The sequence below is a fragment of the Myxocyprinus asiaticus genome, chromosome 13, assembly GCF_019703515.2.
Source record: "Myxocyprinus asiaticus isolate MX2 ecotype Aquarium Trade chromosome 13, UBuf_Myxa_2, whole genome shotgun sequence".
Taxonomy (NCBI): domain Eukaryota; kingdom Metazoa; phylum Chordata; class Actinopteri; order Cypriniformes; family Catostomidae; genus Myxocyprinus; species Myxocyprinus asiaticus.
The window spans coordinates 18,976,393-18,997,196 of NC_059356.1; the positions used below are offsets into that span (position 1 = coordinate 18,976,393).

The following is a 20,804-nucleotide window of genomic DNA, read 5'->3' on the forward strand; positions in this document are numbered from 1 at the left end:
TGAGAGAATTTTCATTTTTGGGTAAACTATTCCTTTAAAACCTCTTCCGTATTTTACAAGCATAGTATTCACATTGAATTTTATACTGCTGGTGTAATAGAATAATGACTGTTCTCATAATATAAACCTACTGATAATAAACTCAAGAGGGCCTTGTTGCCCAGAGGAGGGCAGTCATACTCCATTGTGGCTCATATAGAACTAAAGACAAATCAATTCCTGGCTTCTCAACAAAGGCTTTAGTTGCACTAACACTGACAAAGATGCTGCAGAATACAGAAGCTGACTTTGCAATTCTACTGATCCCACAGGAAATAAAATCTTATTGAGGACCCTAAAATTCATTTGACATGGAGCAGGTGCTGTCTTCATATTTTCAAATACACCAGCAGGGTTCCTGCAGTTCAGTAAGTTATACTACTCTCAAGGGTTACAAAGCCGGCAATTTTCTTGAAAACCATAAAAATGTTAACCATGACACATAAAAACATAACATACAACACAAAATAGAGAATCACAAAGTATGCAATAATTCTGTGAACAAAATAGATTTGTGTTCAATACAATCAGCACCTGTTGTGGACATATATACTTATAAAAAATGTGTTAAAGTCTTTAAAAAGCACATTTGACATGACATTTTCAGCCATTCCCATTGTGTTTATGGAAGGCTTGTGGCAGCTTGTAGACATCCTGTGTTTCCACACCACGTAACAGGATAGCTAATAAAGAGCCGCCATCGATGAGATCACCAAGTATTTCCTTTTCACTGTTAGACTATTTCATCAGAGCAAAAATGTAAGTGAGAAAACTTTTGTTTGTTTCTAAAAATTCATCATTTTAGACATATAGTGAACAACCTCAAAATCTGTTTTTATTATTGTCTCAATGGTCTTAACACAAAGTGGTTACAAATTTATTATTAAACAACTTACAAATTAATTTTGACATTCAAAATGCTACAAAAGACTACAAATTTATAAAATGACATACTCTAAAAAGCAATAATTTTAAAGGAAATAGGCCTACTATATAACCTCACATGTAATATGTGAGGTATGAGAGGATGATGACTGTATATAGACAATTGTACATAAAAAGTAAAAAAACAGGCAAATGAACAGAAAACTTCCAAATGATATTCACAATTTTTACATTATACTTTCAACACCACCAGCCAAAGAAAAAGGGACTTTTTAAAAAAAAAGTAATCTGCCATTGCAGACAATAAATGGCATTGTGACAACCAGGAGACAATTCAATAAAGAGAGATGTAACTTGTGTTTTGCTTTTCGCAGTCATATTTTAATCCCATTGCGTGTGTAAAAAGGAAGAACAATGAGTAAGTGACAATAAATAATAATTGATTTTGAATGAGTCTTCTTGTGCTGTGTGATACTGAGGTAACGGATGGCAGTACACAGATGGCCAGCTTTAGTCTCTTTCTAGGACTGTGGCAAATACCGGTTTCTTCAGCTGCCTCTCTCGGCTGGCTTTGGCCACAGTGCTGTGGATCTCTGCTTCGTAATCCCTGGCCTTGGCCCTCAGTTTGGCAATGCTGCAGTAACGGAACTCGATACTGGACAGCTCTGACCCCTCCTGATCCCTCGTCCTCTGAACCATGCTGCTCACAGGGCTGCGAATAGCTGATGACGAGGGTTTGGGCCAAGTGGGGCTTCCTCTCTCCTGTTTCCTGTCCCAGCATGGACTGTTGCTCCTATGGATCTCTGGAGCTGTACTCCTGCTGGGTGAGTCGAACAGCCTATCGTCACTTTCACACCTGCCGCACTGTTCCCCTGCCTGGCTCTGGAGCTTAATTTGTCTGCGCATTTTAGCCCTGCGGTTTTGGAACCACACCTGGAATTAAAAACATTGATTTAGTAATTTTCAGTTGTGTGCTATTTATTTATTTTGAATTGGCAATTAGATTTAACTGTGCAAAGTACACTGTAAAAAGTGGTAACCTGCGATTGTTACCTTAAAGGAATAGTTCACCACAAAATGAAAATTCTCTCATTATTTTCTCCTCATGCCATCCCCGATGTGTAAGACTTTCTTTCTTCTGCTGAACTCAAATGAAGATTTTTAGAATAAAATTTCAGCTCTGTTGGTCCATACAATGCAAGTGAATGGAGACCACATCTTTGAAGCTCCAAAAAGCACATAAAGGCAGTATAAAAGTAATCCATACGACTCATACAGTATACCTTCAGAAGCGATAAGATAGGTGTGGGTGAGAAACTGATCAATATTTAAGTCCTTTTTTACGATAACTTTACCTCCCTGCCCAGTAGGTGGCCATATGCATGAAGAATGCAAATCACCAAAAACACAAGAAGAATGTGAAAGTGAAAGTGGAGATTTATAGTTATATTTATAGTATAGATTTTTTATAGTTAAAAAAATCATTTAAATATTGTTCTGTTTCACAACAACACCTATTATATCACTTCTGAAGACATTAATGATTTTTGGAGATACAAATGTCTGATCACCATTCACTTTCATTGTATGGACCTACAGAGCTGAAATATTCTTCTAAACAATCTTAATTTGTGTTCAGCAGAAGAAAGAAAGTCATACACAACTGGGATGGCATGAGGTGAGAAAATGATGAGAGAATTTTTGGGTGAACTATCCCTTTAAGGAGCTATTTCTACCTGATTTAACCCCTAAAATTATTGTGTGTGTGTGTAACCTAATGGTTTATGCAGATATGTTCAATAATGTTTTGATCTTGAATCAAACTAGTTAGATAAGATGTTACCACATGAAGCATATTTTTTAGGTTAACACTAGGCTAGGTCAATGCAATGGTATGGCATATGCCATAATAATTTGTCATGATGCTTACATTGCAAAAGCCATTAAAACAATCATTCTAGATTTACAGAGTCAAATATTTTTTTTATAATTATTATTACATTTGAAACATTTACCCGAACTTCGGTTTCTTAACTTTAGCGTTGGTATTTGTGACATTTGAGGACGCATATTTAAATGCGTATTTAATAATTCAATAATTGGTGGACATTCCTGCATACTGCCCTGGACCCCTGGAGTAGGTATTTGCACTTAGTGTTAGTATTAGTGTCAGTTTCAATAGGGGCATACAGTATGAACATTTGGAAAAGTGTGTGGGGGGTTTTGGCACATTAAGGTATCTTTCTTTAAAAAGTAATGTTTATCTCTTATATAGTAGGGGGTGTCAAAGGCAGTGCTCAAGTTGACTCAAATCGAGAACTGGACAAACACAGGCATTTTTAAAAGGGGGTGGGGTGCACGTTGAATAAAATCGAAAAGCTAGCCAAAAAAAACAAAACTAGCTTTTTTTTAAAAAAAGCTAGACACATCGTGGAGGAAAAATATAGAGCATTTAAAGAAGAAAAATGCTATTTAAAGCAAAATTATCATCTGAACAATGGGTCAGGAAAATATTTATACAACATTGTTCTGTGCATCACAACAGTAAAAGAGAGTGGAGTGATGGCAACCTGCACTCTGGCCTCAATCAGGTCCAGTCTGAGGGCCAGCGCTTCTCTCATGAAGACGTCGGGGTAGTGAGTGCTCTCGAAGGCCTTCTCCAGTTCCTCCAGCTGCCAGCTGCTGTAGCTGGCTCGAGCTCGCCGCTGCTTCACTGGCCGGGGTTCATCTGGAAGCCACATCACAGCCACCAATTAGACAATTGCCAGAGGTTGACAAGGAACTAATTGCTCTAGATTGGATAATTAGTGCAGCGTTCATTAAAGCCCTCTTCAGCAGAGCCGGATAATTGATTGTTAGTTACGAGTTGTTAGCCAATCCTTTGTAAACATTTCCAATCCTATTAAATACTGTTAAATGAGGATGGACAATTATGAGAGAATATGATTTATAAATGGCCTCTCTTAATGAATGGTACACATATGTATTATTAAAGGTATATTACACAAATGTGTGTTCTCTCTAGCAGAGGTTTTGTATGTTGGTTTCACACAGTTCAAAACATATATATGGTAGTGAAAATTTACTTTGGAGGGTAGATATATTTTATATATATATATATATATATATATATATATATATATATATATATATATATATATATATAAAAAATTCTACACTCAAAAGTAAATTTTCACTATCATCATATTTATTTTTGAGACATCTCTTGAGTAAACAAGCATAAACATAATGAAACCACACTGACATACATCAAGGCAAGGGTCAACTATATTATGAAAGCAGACATTTTCCGATAGGTTTAAATGTGTTTTTAGGACACAGTCATTAATAGTATTTTTCAAATAAAGTAGGGGTATGCTGTCACATTTTTACCCAGGGAAGGTTGTGTTTTAAATGTCGTAAGTTTACACAGTTTGTTAATTACAATATTTGTTGGTCAAAACAATGTTTTTATATATATATTTTCTATGAATATCAAGTTACTGTTTACATTTGTGTTGTTTCGTGAATGGTTTTGAGCTTCATAATTTGTATTTATTTATTTTTTTAAATTTAGATATGTATTGCAGGTGTAGATTTTCCCGGTATTGGGGCATGTTGTGACAAAAGGTCAAAAACCTTTTTCCTAAAGGCAATACCAGTGAAAATGATCACTAGCTTTTTTGTAGCCAAGATATTAAGGTATGTGGCTACGCAGAAACTTACTTATACTCCAGGAATATTCACTGGAGTAAAAAGGGTGACAACTAGCCCCGGTCTCTATTTATTGAGCCAAAATAGTGAACTCAATTAATAACTCAAATCACTACTTTCTTTATTTTGTAAGTGGCTGTGTAATTAGCCAGATAAATATAGTCAGACATGCTTTATAAAAAAATAATTAAAAAAATTCCTAGGTGACCCTGAAACATACCCCTGTCAGAGTTTATTTTCCAATAATGACTTTATATTAATATACAGTATATTATACCTTTATTGCAGTTTTTGGTTGCTAGTTTAAGAATTGTATGTAAATTGATAAGTACATTATATTATGCTAAAACTGTGTGATCTGACTGCTTTGTCAAAATAATTTATTTTAATAAGAGAATAAAATATGTAATACCTAAAATGACTAGTAATTACAATGTGCTCACCAATATTCTCAGCATGATGCCCTGCGGCCTGAGTGGCCAACAGCAGAGCCTGTTTGCAGGGCTCCGGCTGCAGGTAGCTGCGCAGGAGTTCGTAGCTGAGCAGGGGCCCAGGAATGAGGATCTGCGGTGAACTCAGCCTGCTGGGGAATGCTGGGAAGAAGTGTGCAGCTGAAGAGTGGAGTACTGCAGGAGATAGAGGAGACACCAGGTGCCCAGTACCAAACATGGCCCAAATTCAGCAAGGTCCTGTCAGTCCTGTCAAGGGTAGCACAAACTCTGGTGATAGCTCAAAATCAGCCCAAAAACAGAGCAAGTCGATGACTTCTTGAATGGCAGATCTTCATACAAGATGGACGAGAACTTCTTAGAATTTCAAAATTGTCCACAAGCGCAATGGATGAGAACATTTCATGCTCCATACAAAAGACAACTTTTCTCACCTGTGTCAGGTGTGAGTTCCACTTTCATGGGTGTCCCACCCTCCCCAAGTCACATGACCCAACTTTAACCATTAATCCCAGTAAATCAGGGCTGGGTTTGAAGGAAACACCCAATCATAGGGGACCATTGATCCACAGTTCATTTAAGAGAGGTTTCTTACAACATCACTCTTCAGCAGTCGGCCATGGTGACACCTAACGCCTTCTAATCCACACCTCGGCAGCACTGAAGTAAATGAGTAACATCCCTCCAATTCCATTTGGGGAGGGGTAAGGATAGGCCTGTCATTCTGAAGTATTCCATAGACAAGTTCAGGCACTCTTCAGCGTCTGTGTTCACTTATTAATATGACAAAGCAGACGTTTGGAATTGGAGCGAGGCAAGGAAATGTTAAAAAAAAAAAAGGTCCGTTCCTGAGTCGCGAATGCTTTTAAAGACACGTACAACCACCGCAGAGGCCTTTTTGTCTGTATATTGCTGTTGTTACAATCATGTACAAGGGTTTAGCTCTAAAACAGATGGATATTAAATCATTAAGGGAGAATCAAAGGTTTCGCAGCTGAGAAATGTTCAAAAAGAAAATCCAATACAAACAGAGCTTTAGCTGGAATCTGCAGAGAGCACAAACAAAAAGCCTCTGTTTACACGGTAAACAAATCACACTAATTGGCCCACATAATTGACATTCATTTACAAGTCCATTTGCAGCATTTGGGTGTTGGTATGACTTTCATTTGTGATACAACATGACTGAATGAAAAAAAAAAATCCTTTAGGAAAGGCTTTGATTATTTTTTATAATCAGTGTGCCAGTCTTTGGTGGAGAATGAAGCATGTGTGGCAACTGGGAATTCTGCTGTCAGATTAAAACCGATGCCTTTGTTCCAAAAGACGTCTAAGCCTGTTATCTCACTCAAAACCTCCTTTACATTAGGAATAAGATCACCTGTCCAAACAAGGTGTATTGTTCAGTCCTGAGCTGAGGACAGAGTTCACTAACAATGGTTTTGGGTCATGGATCTCTGGTCTTTGAAAACAGATCACTTTCCCAAGACCGAATTGTGCTTAGTGGAATGCCGAGCTATTCACTGCAACGTGTCAAACAAGGAAATTGTGAGTGTCTTATAAACACATATTGTATTGTGACTGAGAATTATGGGCCAATGAAAATATATATTACTTGAATTCAAGATGGATTCTTACATTTTTTAAAAACTTTTTGAAAATTTTTCAATTAATTGTGTAATTTGAAAAAAAGCAGTCAAACGTCACTTGGTGTAACCATCAAGTGAAAACTAAAATACTTTCCTTACACCTTGAAAAAACAAATTCAAAACATATGTTTTACAAATGTCATGAGTTTTTGCATCATGAATATCATGATGTTTTCTAAGGATTACACCATCTGACCTGAAATAACCATGCCTTTTTAATAATAATAATAATAATAATAATAATATATATATATATATATATACACATTTCTTTTATTTCTTATGAGATTCATATTCAACTGTAGGTTATAACAGAATGGCACAATCATAAAACAAAACGTGGCAACAATGAAAAAACTTAAATAACCCATGTTCAAAAGTCTGCATACCCTTAGTTCTTAGTACTGTGTATTCTAGTGTATTCTATATAAGACCTTTGATATTAGGGTAAAAATCTTATTATTGATAATCATTTTTGCATTGTTTCCCTGTAAAAATATCTAAAAATCCTTAAAACAAGATAAATTTGATTTATCTTGTTTTAGAAACAACACTGCATAAGATATTTAGGTTTTTCAGAGAATGTATTTTTAACATGTGTATTTTGTCTTACTGTACTGGCAGAGTTTTTATAGTCAAAACAAGTGAAAAAATCTTCCAGTGCGGAAGAGGTAATCCAAAGTATTTAGAATACGTTACTGACCTTGAGTAATCTAACGGAATACATTACAAATGACATTTTACAGCATTGTAATCTGTAGTGGAATACATTTCAAAAGTAACCCTCCCAACCCTGTATATATATATATATATATATATATATATATATATATATATATATATATATATATAATGATATTTTAAAATAAGTATTTTTTTTTACTGTAAATAAAGTACTTGTAATAATGCTAAACTACTTGCTGTTTTTTATTCAAGAATTTCAGGCTTTTAATGAGACTTTCTTTTTCCCATATCTGTTAGCATACTTTTTTTTTCTTTAAACCTAAAAAAAAAAGAAGAAAAAAAAAGGTCAAATTAATTTTAATTCACAAATTGAAAACATTTTAATAATAGAAAATGTACATTCAAGTAATTTTTGAATGAACTGGATTTTTTATGGATTTTTGAATGACTTGGGTCCTGACTATAAAAAATAAAAAAAATAAAAATATAGTGTCACGTCACTGACACTTCTACACATTTCAAGCAGATATTTTCAAGAAGAGCATTTTTAATGTGTGTGTGTAGAGCCGAAACGACTGGTCATTAATGTTACAAAAAGTGTTCAGTAGATGACTGATAACTTGGAATAACAGGAATTCTTCCTGTTCTAGATGTTCTTACTGAAAGCAGAAAGCATCACCCTCAGAACATCTGCATGGCTGGCGCTGAAGGACGAGTGTCGTCATGATCTCTCTGAGAACAAAACACAGGTGCGTCAATTAATTCGCTTAGACATTTCACCTCACAATCATCTTCAGCCACCTTCTATCTGCTAATCAGATCAGACTGCAGAGAGATTTGAGAGCTGTCACCAGCATCAGTTAACCGCTAATCCCAAGCTAACTTTGATCAGATCCAGACATTGACGGCACACAGCTGGCCCGATCTAGGTTGAGTGAGTCATTGACTTTGTAGGCCTCAACTGCATGGAAGACAAAAACTCTTCAGACACCTGTCAAAACATCTATTTGAGTCCTAACCTATCTGCTTTCCTCATACTTTAAGAATGGTAATTGTTTGTGTATTCATGTATATTTTTTGCACCAATGTCCTGGCCGAATTCAAATATGTTGTGGCCCAAAGTCAAAAGAGCCCACCCCAATGAAACTGAAATTTCCAAATGATTTTCAAAAAAGCCCAGTCTCTATGATATTCTGGTCCTTATTTCTGATATTCTGTGTTTTTTCACCTGTTTTATAATTTACCAGTTGAAAACTTAGTTCAATCACTTAGAAAACTAGTGGCACACATCTACTCAGCAAGCCACGTGATTTTTAAGTATCATTATGTAGCACAAACAGCGCATGATAAGTTATGTAAGTTGGGGTTAGGGGTTTGTTCACCTTCATCACTAACCCAACAGGGTCATTCCTACATAATTCAAGGGAGCATTAGGGCAGTAATGCCAACAGTTCTGTATTGATTGCTTAAACTCACAGTTGTCTGAGATTGTGTGCAGTCATTTGAATACAAAGGGGGCTTAAAATCCAGTTAGAGTATCAACAGTGGACTATAATGTTTGGCAGGGAAATGTGTCTCTATAGCACTTAAGACCAAATGAGATTCATTGTAGGCTTAAAGTGTTTGAGAGAGAGTTATGAAACAAGAAAAGAGCATTGAAATTCCATTGAGAGTGAAGTCTCTAATCTAAATTGTTTTAATACAAAATCATAATTAAAGCAATTCTTTGAAATATAAGATGGGAAATGGACTGTTTAAATGGGTCAGCAATATAAACAAACAATAAACAGAGCACACTGTTTGATACGCTCTGTAATTCATGTTGCCATTACCCAATTCAAATAAGCTGGTGGACAAGAAAAGTTTGGCACAGGTTTTCATGATTGATCAGATTCTGGATCATAATTTAAAGGATTAATTGCTTCCGCAGCAGCAGACAATGATTCTTGCATTATCATTTGACTGTCAAAGGCAGGTTTAAACAGCCAAGGAAAAAACTAAAATAGAAAGAATATAATCCACTAAACACAACACAGATAACCCATCAAACTAAAGTACAATTCCAAAGTAATAGTTCACACAAAGAATTAAAATTCTGCCATAATTTACTCGTACTCATGATGTTCCAAAATCAAGATATTTTAATTAATATCACAGTCTGTATTTTCAATACAATCAAGGGTGTAAAAAGTACTCAGAAATTATACTTAAGTGAAAGTATGTATGCTGAGTGAAAATTTTACTCATTTAAAAGAATGTCGCCAAAAGTATACTTGAGTGAAAGTAAAAACGTATGCACATTAAATTGTACTTAAGTATTATAAAGTAAAAAGTAACTTGCTAGAATGAAATCAAGAGAGAAGATTGCGTGAGAGAGGATGATGTTAAATTTGTTTGGTTAAATTTTTGCAAAATGAGTTTTATGTGGCCGGTATCTCAGCTGATAGAGTGTTGCATATGCCATGTAAAGGAATGTGGTACGAGTCCTGAAGAGCATACGAATTGCGATGTCAGAGCACCCAACTTCTTGAGACATAAAGATAAAAAATTTTAAAGTAAACTTTGAAGAAAGTTAGTAATGTTGTTGGTTTTGTGAATTGTTTTCTGAGGTTTGCTACCAAACATTGCTGTTGAGTAGATGGATGAATTCAATAAAATTAATATTTACTCAAATTCCATTATTTGTATTATCATTATCATTGCTGGTTTTATAGTTATTATTATAATTAATAGTTGCCCAACAACAATAATAATTCAGCAAATAGGGAGTTGAAATTCATAGATATGATTTAAATATGAAGGCAAGTGTAGAAATAAATGACATGTACACATTCAATTACAAAAGCCTTTTGTTTTTCTATATACTGTATATATTTGCAACATGAATGATCATTTCATAACTGTCCAATCTGTAGAAGTAGCAGGCATTTAGAATAAAGTTTAGGACAAAAACTGTCAGTGTTTCTCACTTCGTGCTCATAGTTTTGAATTAATATGTCACATTCAGTCGGGTGGTCACATATGGTCTAGTCACACAAATATTTCAATGTATCCGAAGCTCAAATCAGATCTGAAATTCCGCCTCTGAAAAACAGCCACTGTGCGACACTCTGCCATTTGTCAATCCATCATTTGTCGGATGCAGTGAAATGGCGGCTTCAGTCCAGTAAGACGAAAGAAAATTATCTGCAAAAATGTAATGAATACTTTTCAAGGAGTAAAAAGTACAATATATATATATATATATATATATATATATATATATATATATATATATATATATATATATATATATTTATTTTTTATTTTTTCCTTTGGAAATGTAATTAAGTAAAAGTACAAGTATTCTGTTTAAATTGCACTCGAGTAAAGTACAAATCCCCAAAAATAATATTTAAGTATTTTTACTCAATGACTTTACACCCCTGAATACAATAGCAGTGGACCTTGCATCATTTTAAAGCTTAGCAAAGGTTCATAAAAGTATTCAATGCAACACATGTATCATATTCCAAGTCTTCTGAAAGCATACAGTAGGTCAACATGATTACATGGGCAGTCGGCATGTTGTTTCAGAGAGTTCCAGAACACTAGGATTGGCCACATTATGCAGACTCCCTGACAAGCAGCATCTCATTTCAGACATGTTTGCATCGACTCCAGTGAGTTTACCTTCCCTTATGGCATGACCCGAAACAATTCAAGTAATTTTTAAGCTAAAATCTTGACATCCTTTTTGAGTGTTCATGAGCACAATGAGAAAAGCTAATTTACAGTGGTTTGTGTGTTCACGAAAGAGCTTATATTTTTAAAAAGCAAAATCTCACAGGAACATACGTGCAACTGTTATCGTGCAACTGGCGTCAAGATTTTCACTCTAGAATTACTTACATTTTGGCTTATCCAACATGACATGTGCGGTCAGCATTTTCTTTCCGATACTTCCAGTGTACACTCGAATCAGCCACATTATGCCAATTCCCTGACAAGCGGCATATCCTATCAGACATTTTTTTCATCACTCCAGCATGTGTACCTTCTCTTGTAGCAACCAGATCTGCGTCACTTAAGCAGCGTGGGTGACCCATGTTCAGATACCGCACTGATACCAGGAAGTAATCGCATTCGCAAAATCAGTGACAAGTGCAATTCAGAGTTTGTGTTTACCCCCTAACATAAAATGTTTACTCCACTGATGGATAGGTTTAGGTTTGGGTTTCAGTTTTTAAAATATGCATTACTCTTTACTGTATTACAGCCTGTACAGCTTAAAACAACTCACTTTAAACTTGCTTTTGGTGCTCCTCTGTGGAGTCAACCTGCTGTTTCCGATTTCACTGTGAGATCAGTCTGGTTTTTCATCAAAAACCTATTGCATGCCTTCAGAAGACTTGGAATATGACAAGTCACATGAAGCACTTTTTGTGACACATTTGGGTGCTTTTTTTAGCTTTACTAAGCACTGCCATTGTATTGAAAAGGCCGACATATTCATTAAAACATCTTTCGTGTTCTGCAGAAGAAAGTCAAATGGGTTTGGAACAACATGAGGGTAAGTAAATTATTAAAGCATTTTCTTTTGAGGGAACTATACTTTTAAAAGTAGCATCACCAGGCTAAATAGCAAACAGAAGTTTCCCTCCATCTGCAATTAGCCAGACAAACAGAGAGTCTGGCCCTTAACTCATGCCATTGGTTGAGCCAATTTCTTTTTATGTCAGGTTATTCGGGATGCTTAAACAGGGCAATGTTGTGATAGCACCACAAAGCCACAGTGTTTACACATCTTTGGGGGAAATCAACCATGAATGGTTTTAGTTGTCTCTGTAAGTTAACCTGAGATAGGAGGGGAAAAAAAGGCTTGAAAAGTTACACACTTGACCTTTAATGAAATGTCGATATAGTTATAACTAAACACCTTTTTTTAACTACTACATTAAGACAAAACCACACTTAAGGACTGGACTAAGAATGGTTTACACAAGCAAATAAAAATAACATTAAGTCAATCCACACATCCTCTGTTATATTTTTGAAGTGATCAAATTCTCCTGAGGATATGCCAGGACAGGCTCTTGGATGACAGAGAGAGGGAACAATGCATAATATCATTAATACTTATTCGAGTGACATTTAAATATACACAACACCTGTAACCCCAAACATGATGGATGAATGTACATGAGTCATGGGAAAATGCACTTTAATTTACAGACACAAACAGTTGTTGTCCACTTTCGAGTCCAAAGTGCAAGTGAAAATGAAGATCCATTATTCAAGATCTCCTTCTGGTCAATGGCCAATCTAATATGGTTCTTAAAGTGAGTCCATGCAAAACAAATTTTAATCTTTCTCTTTCAAAGAACAACGTGATTCCCAATTAAATTGATATATGGGTAAAGATAAGGATATTTTGGTGATCTTTAGTGGCCTTCTCTTTCTCCTTTTGGTAATTGTATCTCCCAGGCAGTGAGCTGATTGGTTTAGTCTTGGATCACTGGCAATGGGATAAACCTGAGAGCCCAGGCTGCTTTTCATGTCAAAACCTTCAAGGAGAGCGGCTGCGATCCAAAAGCAATCACACTTTACACTTCAAAGCACCAGGGAAAAGGGAGGTGAGAGCCGGTCTACATTTTTTCCACGCTAGCCAGGCACAAATCATGCGTGGAGGAAAAGGAGATGATCTAAGTCGAAGGTGCTGTTGAGGAACACAGAGCCAACAGGTGTGCATGGGCAGGTAGTGGCACATCTGAGTCCCTCCCAAAGCTTAGAAATAAGCAGTCCTCTGCGCCACTCTTAACATTTGATGACAACTCTCTTATTTGTGGTCACTTGCTGGTAGTTCTGGATTAAACCCTTATAAACGTTTACCATGGTGGCCATAGTTTCTACCAAAATACCAGTTACTACAGTCATTGTTACTACAATAAAACTTTGGGAACTTAGTATTAAAACTTAGTAGTAAAAAAAAAGAAACTGTTTGATAGAGATGGAATTTATGAAATATTTACCTGGTTTTCTGAACATTGCCATTATAATCCAATGGTTTCTTTGAAATACCTTGGAATAGCAAATAAATACCATAGTATATGAATAAGGTTATTATATATTGAAAAATGAAAAGATACTTGAGGCACCATTTGTGGTTTCTGAGCTGCCACACCAGCAGAACCTTATGGAGACCCTCCAGACACCCACAACGGCCATCTGAAAGGGAATGATGAAAGCGGCTGGGGGGCTGACGGTGAGAACGACAGCGGTCCAGAGAGCAAATGCTCTACACTATATGGCAAAAAGTATGTCAAAACACCCTCCTAATTAACACGGTAGGCTATTCCAGTCATTTTTGTGAAGACATATATTAACGCCATGCTATACAGTGATATTCTAGAGAATTATGTGCTTTCAAATTTGTTGCAACAGTTTGTGGAGGCCCTTTTCCGTTCAAGATGATCATCACATAAATTGACATATTGATTTCAGAATTTCATGTATGTTAAAATCAACCCCATTTAACCAAATGACTGACTAATGTCATCCTCTATCAGACAAATTATGGAGTATGGCCTGGTCGGACAGCAAAACGCTCAATGGGGGATTAATTTTATTTGGTCACAATGTTGCTTAAACAGCACATCATTATACTAATTTCACAGTCCTTCAGGGCTGCACAATTATTAAAAATAACATCCAAATCATGATATTGTCATACAGTATGTGATTACTAAACCACAAAAGGCTGCAATTGCGCCCCAGAGCGAATAAGTGACACATTATTCTATGTTCACGCACGGGGCTCATAATACACTGTTTCGGAGCAGTTAATGTGCATGGTGAAATCAAAGTACTGCAGGCCAGGTTCACCCCCTCACACAAGATAACTTCTATATCCTTTCTGAGCAAATAAACAAATATGAAGCTATACTGTATATCGTCAACAGGCTGAAAAATAGAGATCTAATTTTTTGGAGCCATATCACGCTGCCCTTGTCGGATGGAGAAAGGGGGCTCCCGTTGGACGGTTGCTTGGGGCCTCAGAATCCGTAACCCCGCCCCTGCCATTTGAACACCTTCGTATGAATTGAAACAGACTGCAAGACAGGCACCATCGCCTAGCATTGGTGCCTGACCTCCCAATAATAGCAAAAATAATTTAGCCTTAGCAAGCCCCTCTATGGTATTTAGGCATGTAAATCTGTTAAAACTTCTATTAATCAATCTACATTTTTAGTGCGCAGTCTTAGTCAAACCCTATACGCATTATCTAGCCTACACAAACTAATAGCATATGTCCATGTTAAACACATGGCAGTGCATTTTTCGTAAAGCAGGAAGGGTGAGCCTCGTGAAAAGGTTAGCAGTTGTGGTTGTCAGTAGCTCATCACACTCGCTCATTGAACCAACAGCTCCACCTAACCCATGCTGTCACTCATCTCTGTTCCGCCCCAGAGCAAGCCAGTCTATGAGAACCTGCCTGGGAATCTGACCAAAAGCATCTGGGGCAAGTGATGACACACCAATAACAGTGCTTTTGAAATAAATCTGTCTTAAGCAGTGTTGGGTGTAATCTAAATACAAAGTCATTATTTACTGTAATTTAATTACTTTTTAGTACAAAAAATAGTGTAGAATTACATTTTATTATAATCAGATTACAGTTACTGACTTTCATTTAAGTTTATTACTTCACTAGTTACTTAATTACTTCGGTTACCAACTTATAAAATATTAAATATGTAGAATCAGGGACTAAAAAATGAAATGTTTTTAATTTCAGTTGTTCTGAGCAAAAACAGTATTTTTTCATTCCGGTTCAGAGGTTCCACAGCCTCCTTTCCAAATGGTAACCGCTTTGAACAAAATAAAATAACGGCCAATTGCAGTGTTGCCAGATCTCTTAAGTAAAACAATCTACATGGTCTGGAAAAACAAGCCCAAAATAAACCACTTGCCTAACCAAAATAAGCTAAAATAAGCAATTAAATTGTTTCCTGTGGTGGATTTTCTCAGCAAAGAAATCATAACAAGCAGTTAATTAACAGTTAAGCATAATTTTAATTATCTGCTTCTCAGTCAAAACAGTCAAATCTGTATAAATGCATCATATCTAACAATAATTCAGTGAAGACTTGGAAACAACTGAGAAATATACTATGAATGTTTTTATTGTATCTGGATTAGCGAAGCATTTACTGTATATGTAGTAGTTATACATAGTTGTTAAAAAGGTCTTCATTCACATAATGCAACATCCTCAATGGGCACTAAGGCAAAGAAATGTTGATGCAGCAGTTTCCTTCAGGATCAAAGCACATGAAGTGGTGTAGTTCCAAAAAATTACTGTGATAAACTCTTTGGTTTCATGAAAACATTTCGTAACAAAATTAATTGGTTATCAGCATTTAAAAATAACGTTTTCACTCCGGAATAACTGAAAATGACTTTGTTCCCATTTTCGGTTACGTCTGTTTTTGGTTTTCATTCCTTGAACCGTTTTTAGTCCCTGTGTTGAATATATTTAAAACATGAATGATGTTTAAGGAATATTTCAGTCTAATACAAGTTAAGCTCATTGACAGCATTTGTGGCATAATGTTGATTAACACAAAAACGTATTTCGACTCATTCCTCTTTTTCTTTAAAAACAGCAAAAATGGAGGTTACAGTGAGGCGCTTACAATGGAAGTGAATGGGGACAATTTTGGAGGCAGAAATTTGAAGCCTATAATTTTATAAAAGCACTTACATTTATTCTTCTGTTAAAACTTATTTGAGCTGTACATTTGTTTAAATTGTCATTTTTAATCATTTTAGGGGTTGCTGACATTACATCGTCATGGCAACGAAGTTGTAAAATTGGCTATAACTTTACACAGAAAAGGTTAGTAAACTATTATCAAACAAATTGTTTACATGAATATTAATTGTCCTGTGGCTATACTTTATTCACTTCCATTGTAAGTGCCTCATCATAACCTAAATTTTTGCTTTATTAAAGAAAAGGAGGGGCAAGTCAAAATTAATTTTGTGGTAATCAACATTATACAACAACAATTTAACTTGTATTGAATCCGGAATATTCCTTTAATACGTACATCTGTTTGTGTTGAAGGATGTGCGCCCCCTAACGAGTCAATGAACAAAGAGGAAATATAGACACTAATTTGTATTTGTTTAGCAGAAAAAAAAAAAAAAGCTTTTCTGTGAAAAGTGTTTTAGAAAGTAACTACCCTTACAAAAAAAAAAATCTAAACTAGCCGCAAACTTGCCGCTTGTAATTTTCACATGCATATGAGCTTGTGATTCGTCGCAAAAGTTTGCAGCTCTTCATCTGTAGTGGTGAACCTCCGGCAAACATCTGGCAACAATGGACAATTTGCCGCAAGTTTGCTGCAAAGCTCATTTGCATATGAAAATTATCTGTGGCGAATTTGCGGCAAATTTGCAATTAACTCCAAGGGTAAAATTCAATAGTAATTTGATTACTTTGTTGGATGAAGTCAGTAATCTGATTACAATTTTAGAACAGTAATTTGTACCACCCAACACTGGTTATAAGACACCTTACAGGTGCAATCAAGCACATCCAACACAAGACAAATTAACTGCAGCGTCTCAAAGGAAATTAGCAAAGCGTTTAAGTAGTCATAACACTCCAAAAGACAAATTAAGACATCTAGCCTTTGCGCACTGATACAAATCAGTGCTTAACTCGTACATCAAAAAAGTTTTCATAGAAATTTGAGCAAATGATCAGCCAATTAACTGACAACAGGGTGTTTTCTGTCTAATTTCTCACAGAAAGTGAAGGTTAGACAGGTGGCAGCAATTTACTTTGAGAGCACAATTAGGAGAAACAAATCAAAGCAGGCAGCTTTAAAAAACACTGATTAAGTGTGAAGTCCCCTGCATTCCTCTTATGACATGTTAAAAGGAAAGTGGAGAGCATGCATGAAACCGAACAGAGAAGGAAGCTCTTTTCATCAAGCAAACTTTGCTGCGCTTGCTGAGCGGTTGTCAGTCGTGGCGGAGGACGGCGTTCCCCTGCCACCAGTGCGGGCATGTCCGTCGTCCTCTTCTACAATACACAGATAACCCGCTTCCTCAGACCCCACTGTAACCAGACACCCACACACTCACTCTCAGTCCGGCTCTAAACAGCTTGCCCCGATGCACCATTCAGACAAGGGTCTTTGGTCTGTGTGATTGAACAATTACTGCCACGGTTAATTTAGCCGGAGCTGAGAGCAATGCTCACTTGCATGCCGGCGTGCTGTTCTTCCATTCTCCCCCCAGACTCCATACAGAGGTTTTTAGATGAAATCAGTGATACTGGACAAGAACAACTTGCACTTTCATGGCAAATAGACTTCCATCACAGCATTTGTGGCATTGCTTAGATCAGTCAGGGATAAAATGTGTAGGAAGGGGGGTTGATGAGCTCAGACATACTCATTTGCAATCATGCAAAGAAAAAGATCATAGCCTTCCCTCATTTTCCAACAGAAAGAGTATTTTACAAACAATGCCATTCTTGAAGTGTTCTAAAAAGAGGGAAAGTAGTAAAAGAAAGGTTAAACGCTAAAACAAAAACTACAAATAAGATTAGGAGTATTTCTATGGCTCATAGTTTTATTATTCAAAGCTGCAGACAAAAAGAGTTATTCATGACAGACAAAACTCCCAGCAGACACAACTATCATTGGAACAAAAAATGCTTTTCATCATCTTTCTTAAATTTGATTAAGATTCTAAAATATGTGAACGTCCAATGCTCTAAATCCAGATCTTCAGCTTTATATCAGTGATAACAGGATGAAAGTCAGCAGTGCATGACACCTCGAGTTATAGAGAAACTGTCTGTAACAACATATTTAAAATAGAAATCTATGCCGTCGCCTCCATGCGCAAGACCTTCATGGATTCAGCTATCATGGAACTTGTGTCAATCTGACCGTAGATGCCCACTAAAAATGCCTTATGGAGCAAAATATCAGCATGCTCTGAAAAAAAAGAAGAACATAACAGAGGTATTTCCTATTTAATTTAAGCTAAAAGAAATGTTCCGGCTTCAATATAAGTTATGCATTATCAACAGCATTTATGCCAAGCTGTCAATTACCACAGAAAATAGTTCAGATCTGTAAACAGCTGTTTTTACAGTAATGTACTTACAATCTATTAGGCAAGGCAATGTAACTGCATAAACTCCTGTCATGACTATCTAAAGCTGGTAAACCTGGTAACTTTTGCATAATGGGGACTGATTACATAGAGAAAAGTCCTCCCACAGGAATTGCAATATATTGGTTATGCATAACCAGAAGTTCATCCACCTAGAACGGTAGTCCTACCTCTAAAAGGGAGATTTAGACATCTTTACAGCTCAAATAACACATTTTTGTATGGAAGAGTGAATATAAGTGCTTTACCAAAAATACAAGCTGCACATTTCAGCTTTTAAACACTCTGGAATGCCTTGCGCCATAGCCTTTCTTTGTAAGTGTATTACTGTATATCTAAAGGGTATCTGCTTTTACAAAATGAGGGACAAGTCAAAATTATTTTAATGTGACAGCATGTCACAGATGCTGTTTAAAGAGTTTAAGTTGTACTGAACCCAGGACATTCCTTTAAAACAAACTAATTTAAAAAACTAAACAAAACATTGCTTCACTAAGTATGGTCAGAACTTGTTTATATACCTTGACAGAGGAGCACATACTCAGGCAGGTTCCTCAGGGCTGTCTGCACCACATCAAAGTTCCCACTGCCCAGACAGTACATGAAGGTTGGCAGGAATTCAGCAGCCATACTAAAGTCAGCAAAGATAACAAAAAGAGCACATTTGTACATGGAATTTAGATCTGATCTACATTTTATAATCTATAGACTGTAAGGAAGTGCCATCTCACCTGGGGATGTTCTGGATACATCGCAGGGCCAGACTGAATGCCAAGTTGCGGCACACCTCCTCAGGCGAACTCATCAGCCTCTGAAGATCATTCTGATAATACATGACAGATTAGTTGTACTTGTTTAATCTTGCGAATTTTTGTCAATAGACCTTTTTCACAGACTGCGATGACTCGTGTCTGCCTAATTTAGCAGCGTAAATATCGCCTTTTTTAAATATGAGAGTAAATTTATAACATTATGCTTGTTATATTACCCTGGAATTAGTTTAAAAAAAATAATTACCACAGCTGCGAGGGGGTTTCTATGACAGCTGCTGTGACAGTGACAGTAAATTTGTCATCTCATATTTTACTGTCTTAATCCACTATTTATTTCCTCTTCTGGAAAATCATTCAAACATAATAGTGGATTTTTTTGGGGGGTCTTGGAGCAAATGGGTAAGTGAAAATAATATTTCCTGTGATCTCCCATTCACTCCTGTCAAAGTTTACCCTGCAAACATCTACTTCCACGTTCCAAAACCCGGAGTGTGAAAAAGGTCTACTGTACAATGTCACCATGTACTTACAACAAAATACTGAATGATTTCCGGATTCCTTTTAGATTTCTCATCCACTTCTGTCAAACCCTCAAACACATCTAAAAAAAAAAAAAAAAGAAAGAAAGAAAAAGAAATAGTTTGTTAAAGAAATTGTTTAATATAAATAACATATACTTTGCGTTATTTTTGTTTATACAATTGTAATAAATTATAAGTATAATTTTGTATATACAGTGTGTAATTTTTTTATATTTTTATTATAAAGATATGTTATTTATATAAATATTTACTGTATATATACTGAGTATACAGAATATTCAAAAACTTGCTCAAACCTTTTTTACCACAGTTTCCGCATTGGAAGGAGATATACAGTATCGTGCAAAAGTCTTAGGCTCATAAGATGCTTCACAAAAACATTTGTCTTAAGATGGTTATTTATATCTTCAGCTTTAGTGTGTCAATAGGTAATATACATTTTAGACTCCCAAACATTTCTTTTGCAAATAGAATAGAATAGAAGAACAGGGAGCCCTGCAACAGATGGCACTGCCCCCACAGAGCCCCCCACTGAGTATTGAGTTAGTCTGGGATTACAAGAAGAGACAGAAGCAGTTGAGACAGCCGAAATAGATAGAAGAACTGTGGTGAATTCTCCAAGAAACTTGGAACATCCTATCTGCCAACAACCAAGAAAAACTGTGTCCAGGTGTACCTAGGAGAATTGGTGCTGTTTTGAAGGCAAAGGTGGTCACACCAAATATAGATTTAGCTTTTTTATGTTTACTGGACTTTGTATGATGTTAATTGATAAATAAAAACTATTTATGGCATTATTTTTTGAAGACATCCTCACAATGCAACATTTTTCATAAATGCCTAAACATTTGAACAGTACTGTAAATATTCAACATGGCAGAGGAG

The 20,804-nt window shown here is 36.1% G+C and overlaps 2 protein-coding genes across 3 annotated transcripts in view; both read right to left on the minus strand.

Annotated features, from left to right (window-relative positions):
• Positions 1-882: 882 nt before the first annotated feature.
• On the minus strand, positions 883-6,846 carry si:dkey-43p13.5 (paired mesoderm homeobox protein 2). The gene is made up of 3 exons (XM_051714077.1): positions 5,082-6,846; positions 3,495-3,652; positions 883-1,857 (listed from the first exon to the last, which is right to left on the minus strand). The coding sequence occupies exons 1-3, from the start codon at positions 5,305-5,307 to the stop codon at positions 1,435-1,437; spliced, it is 807 nt and encodes a 268-aa protein (XP_051570037.1). The 5' UTR covers positions 5,308-6,846; the 3' UTR covers positions 883-1,434.
• An 11,186-nt stretch (positions 6,847-18,032) lies between these two features.
• LOC127450173 (integrator complex subunit 1-like) overlaps positions 18,033-20,804 on the minus strand; it is a 56,249-nt gene continuing 53,477 nt past the window's right edge. For both annotated transcript variants that reach the window (XM_051714031.1, XM_051714030.1), the window contains exons 45-48: positions 19,908-19,978; positions 19,336-19,427; positions 19,126-19,235; positions 18,033-18,423 (exon numbers count right to left, since the gene is read on the minus strand). In XM_051714031.1, the coding sequence (XP_051569991.1) occupies positions 18,308-18,423; positions 19,126-19,235; positions 19,336-19,427; positions 19,908-19,978 (389 nt within the window). In that variant the 3' untranslated portion in view covers positions 18,033-18,307. The remainder of the gene's footprint in view (positions 18,424-19,125; positions 19,236-19,335; positions 19,428-19,907; positions 19,979-20,804) is intronic.